The 5,189-nt window shown below is 42.6% G+C and overlaps 1 protein-coding gene across 1 annotated transcript in view; it reads right to left on the bottom strand.

The window, feature by feature from the left end:
• Nucleotides 1–5,189, bottom strand: part of LOC102207162 (dedicator of cytokinesis protein 3-like) — a 248,678-nt gene that overhangs the window by 163,609 nt on the left and 79,880 nt on the right. The window contains exon 3 of the mRNA XM_013912880.1: nt 157–197. Coding sequence (XP_013768334.1) covers nt 157–197 — 41 coding nt within the window. The remainder of the gene's footprint in view (nt 1–156; nt 198–5,189) is intronic.

Genomic DNA, 5,189 nt, shown 5'->3' with positions numbered 1-5,189 from the left:
ATTTGCATAAGTTTGCGTCACATGCAGTTACAGACAGCAACTAAATAAACAGCAATTTTCTCAGCATTGATCAAATAAATAGAAATAAATAAATCAGGAGCAAAAGTTGGTCTGAGAGAAAAGCTTTGAACAACCAAAGCTGTCAGCCTGGCTCACCTTGACATTTGGCTTCCTCGTCGAGAACCCTCGGTACCATCCTGAAAGAAAACACAAACAGCAGTGACTAAGACTGATGAACAAACACGGAGATCGTGAAGAGTGAAAAGTGGCCATGACTCAGCAGCCGGAGGGACACAGAGATCTTTGTTCAAGAAATTCTGTCTTACAGGAGCTGTTTTAATGGAAATATACAGCTAACTAAAAAATGAAGGTAATGGTAAAACTTGAAATTCCACCATTAACAGTTTATGGTTCTCAGCACTACAGCATAACACACATGGTTTGATACGAACTTATTACATAGTAGTAATATGTAGTTATTGCCCATAACGTGGGTCTATTCGCCCATACACATCCAAACGTTTCACACAAAAACAATAAAAGAGATTGGCCTCCAGTTAATGCACATTTTAAGAAAAGCAAGAATCAAACTTGTAGTTTGATTCTGCAGGTTTAGTATGGATGGAAAATGATCGTGCAAATCTCAAGTCCTCATTCAGTCAAAAGTCAGGTTTGTTATTCAGCTGCCATCTTGGCAGTACCTGTGGGCCATCATCACATAGAGAGCCATAACATTAACTTTACTGTTACTGGGGCATTAACTGCATGGCCAGCATAACCAGTTACAAAATAACTGAGAAATACGTGAAAAACTTTACCACAAAAAAATCCCCCAACCCTCCCGTACCCGATGTTATTCTGTCCGATGGCTTCATTCATGGTTCAGTACAGAGTGTCGGTATGATCATCAAGAGGAAAAGCCATGCAGCACATAGAGAATACAGGTCTACCTGCAGCACATTTAAACCTCTGTAGTACAAACGTAACAACGTGATTGGCTTTTTGGGGGAAAAAATCTTTCCACAGATTTCTGTTCAGAACATTTTGATTTAGTGACAGGTTGCTTTAAAAAGAACAGTAGCCACGGACACAAATGTGCAGACTGAAGGTCTTCAGCTGATGTGTCCACCCGTCAGCTGATGTGTCCACCCGTCAGCTGATGCTTCTGAATGTTCCTGACAGTCAGTCAGAGACTCTGACAGACAGACTGCTGTGAAGGACAGATGTGGTTCACTGCGCTCAGCTGTGTGTGTGTGGATGTGTGTGCTGAGTCTTTGAAAGGACTTTTATGAGAACTTGAAAGTTCTGACAATAAAGTCGAATATCTGCTGAATTTATTATACACACAAAACCTGTTCACACTGAACGAGTTTTACCCCTGAAGGCCTCGAGTCATTCGTGCTAACTGTTGATGTCGTCCATGAACTTAAGCCTGTGTGAATGTGCTCGGATCATAAGTTCTAAAATAAAAATTCCACTGCAAAGTGATGCACCCTATGATAACATCAGAACCATACAGTATCTCTGTCATTTCAGCCTTTTTGTCTGCAAAATGCAAATGCTGGCCGGGCGATTTGGTGCAAAAGGCTTTCGCTGCTGTACTGGATGGAAATCTAATGTGGAGAATCGAGATCCCAAGTACAGGATGAGATCTCATGTACAGAATAGAATAGAATAGAATAGAATAGAATAATCCTTTAATTGTCCCACACGGGGAGATTTGGTACAGGATGAGATCTCATGTGCAGCCCGTTCTCACTCCCGAGGCGTAACAGGGTGACGTTTTGTCACGTCCCGCGGCGTTCCTGAGGAGCACGGAAGGAGACCTTCCGCGTTGTTATGGTACGCGCCGGGTTATGAATGAAATCCAGTGGAATGACGCTCCCGCGGTAATAGACGTTCCAGCCCTGTATTGTAGCCCTAAACCTAACCTTATTCCTGACCTTAACCAGGACTTTAATGACGTTAAATAGCGTGTTTCGAAGCGATTTGAAGGAAAAGAGTGAACATGTGTAGATTGAGTCCGGACGGTTCTCATATTTCCTCATTTTTCCGAGGTGGTCATTTAGGAACGTGGTGGGTAGCCGGAAACGTAATATGTTGCTGATTTGTCACCTAGCGTAAAATGTTACGCTTTGGGACTGAGAACGTGTGCAGGACAGCATTTAATTGTAGGCTCCGCATTATTTAAAAACAACTTTTGTAAAAGGTCTTGATGCACGCTCAATAGTCCAGGTAAGTAAATCCACAAAAGTTGATTCTGTTCATCTGGACGCAGCGTTTTCAGTGGGGGAAACGTTCATGATCAAGTAACTGACCTCCCAGCCATTTACCTTCAGCGGTGCTAGTTTGAGTCATAATGCAAAGTCACCTGGACGAGTGACGAAACGTTTCTCAAACTGAAAATGTTTTGAGGACGTTTTTAAAAACCTTTTTTCAAGTACTTCAATCATGAAATTTTAACACGAGTGTCCTGGGACTGTCTCACTTTTGAAGCCAGCATTATGTGACCATGTTTTTTCTGCACGGGAGGCTGGTGCTCGCTCAGGTGTTTGAAGTAGAGAGTTCGGTCTATATCTGTCCGTCATCTGGTTCAGAGACCGGTTCAACACTTCTTCTCTTACCACTGTATGACCTACAGGACAGTACATGCCCGCGTGCGTGACAGTGATGGACCCCTTTCTTCTTCAGGGCTCAGAGCACACCGCCGTTCTTTCCACATGGACGGACATTCATCAGATGCTTCTGCGGAGCAGAAAGCTGCCATGAAAGTTGACTCGACTTGGAGTAAAATCTTGACAGCTTAAAATTGCTGGTATCCAGGGACTAAATATGTGCGGGAGAAGCACCCAGACATCCTGTTAGTCATTGGGGACATCATTTGTCTCCAGCCAAGTGGAAATAAAAATGATTGTGCCTCTGGCCGTTGGAAATGTGAGGGTTGGGTGGCGACTGTCTGTCAGTGACAGAGTGAACCAAAAGAAGCATTTATTTACATCAAAATGATGCAAATCATTACTTTGACCTTCTTAGACTACCAAATGCACACAGCTAGGAAGGCAATTCCTTGTGCATTTATCAGAGCAGACGTCACCTGAATCGCCAGCATGTCTCCGAGACAAACACTTTCAACAACAGTTCAGAAAATAAAGGAGAAATTTCCTGTAAGACTACGAAATAACAGAACTCATCATGAAACCCTCGCAGTGAAACATCAGCACGCATTGATTAAATACTCAGGGAAATGTTCCAGTGCTGTCCAGCACATCAGACCCTTTAACTTTCATCACATCTCCTTGTAAAATCATGAGATCCATTTCTCTGCAGCTTCCCATCATCTGATCTGAATATGGAGGAGGGCTTAATTGGCTGAGTAATTAATAACCAATCAAGATTCATTTATCACCCTCGTTATGACGGCAGTGTTTACTCCCCAACCTCTCATCTATATGGTAATCAGTCATGGGCTGCGCCAGCACGCCTCGGCCCATTCGTAAGACCTGACGTAGTGTGTGCGTGTGTGTGTGTGTGTGTGTGTGTGTGTGACAGACAGAGAGTAAATTTACCTCATCTGTAGGGGATAAGAAAGAGGTTTGGGTGACAAGGGGAAACATTTGGATGAATTATAGCGGTGGAAACAGCGTCTACAGAGCCGGTGTTTATCTGTGGCACATGGGTGCACACGCAGGTGCATATACAGTAATTTGAAATTACAGCATACTCTGAAGAAGAGCAATCGTCTCGCCTCCTGCATCTAAACAGCTCACAAAGTGGTCATTAGAATAATCATTTTGCACCGTTACCAAAATAATTACCAATAAAATTCCCTGTAAAACACTTTTGTCGAGTTAATGCATGTTCAGTCTGCGCTCATTATCAAAACTGCATTACGCGGTGGATGCAGGTTTCCGTCAAGCTACAAAATCAGTCAAATATGAGTGTTAAATGCTGCTGTAACCCTGTAGAGCACACCTCAAGGTAGTTAATGAAAAAGAAGTTGCTTGTTGATGCAGTAATAGCACCCATGAGGCTGTTTTTCTTTGTAATTTTGACAGGGATCCAATAGAAGTGCGAGCTGCAGCTGAGCCACCAATCCACTCCGTGGGAACACAACCTCCTCAGTTTATACAACACTGGCGCTATCCCACCCAGGAAAAACTCACTGAAAAGAAGCAGAGAAGTGGCTGAAACGTGATGTCTGTTCTGTTAGCCGCTAGATCTGGAGACCTGAAGCTGTTCTGTGATTACGCAGTTCTTTGCACCAATCAGGCTTTTTGAGTTGGAGATCAGAGTCCACAGAGAAATTCAGGTTTCCACAAACCTTCTGTAAATCCATAGGAGAATGGTCTTCCATTGCAATGGATGGTGTCGATTGGTAGGCCCACAAAACCAGGAAGTTGATTTCAGTTCTCTGATAAAAAAGTCCTAATCCCTGATCCATAGTTAATGCACGGTTCTGGAGCCGATGTAGATAAGGTGACTCGCCCAGTACGTACTACCTCTAAATCTTACAGGTGTCTTTCCTGCTAACCCTGATAAAAAGTAACCTTAATAGCCTTGCAGATCAAATCTTATCAGCTCCACCTGTAGTTCTGCTACTAATCGTGGCACTTGTTGATTCTGGGCAGGCTCCAAGGAAAGACCACGGTCAACGTCCACGATTTAGACTTTAATTGCAGTAAATTTTATGAAAGCAATTTAGTACGAGCAAAATCAAGTAGTAAAAAGAGTAAAACTTGAAATTCTGAATCAAATCAAACGACTTGGAGCTTGTTTCATTATTTGTGTGGTTGTGTCTGTGGTCACCCATCACCCTGCCCATCTTTTAATATTTTTGTTATATATGGTTACAGTTACAGTACTCATATTTTTAAAGGTCTTTAAAAAAGTCACTTTTCACCTTTTCTATGAACATTTATGTCTAAAGTCACTCGTTGCTGTGACGGTTGTTCATCTCTACTCCAACCCCACTGTCTTTTCTGTAGCCGGGGACGGTAGTTGCTGTCTGGATCCTTATGTAAGATAATTTATTTTGGACTTTTAAAGGATCCTGTTAGGTGTGGCTGTGTGCAGACAGGAATAGGACCCAAAGTGCAGACTCCGGAGACAGAATTTAAACAAAAAACAGCTTTAATGCTGAACGCAACATGAAAAAACTAGAAAAAACTCAAAATAAACTTACACCGGTG

Source organism: Pundamilia nyererei, unplaced genomic scaffold (assembly GCF_000239375.1).
Source record: "Pundamilia nyererei isolate P.nyererei 1_Seehausen unplaced genomic scaffold, PunNye1.0 scaffold00105, whole genome shotgun sequence".
In the NCBI taxonomy this organism is placed as follows: Eukaryota; Metazoa; Chordata; class Actinopteri; order Cichliformes; family Cichlidae; genus Pundamilia; species Pundamilia nyererei.
This window is presented reverse-complemented; position numbering and strand designations above follow the sequence as displayed.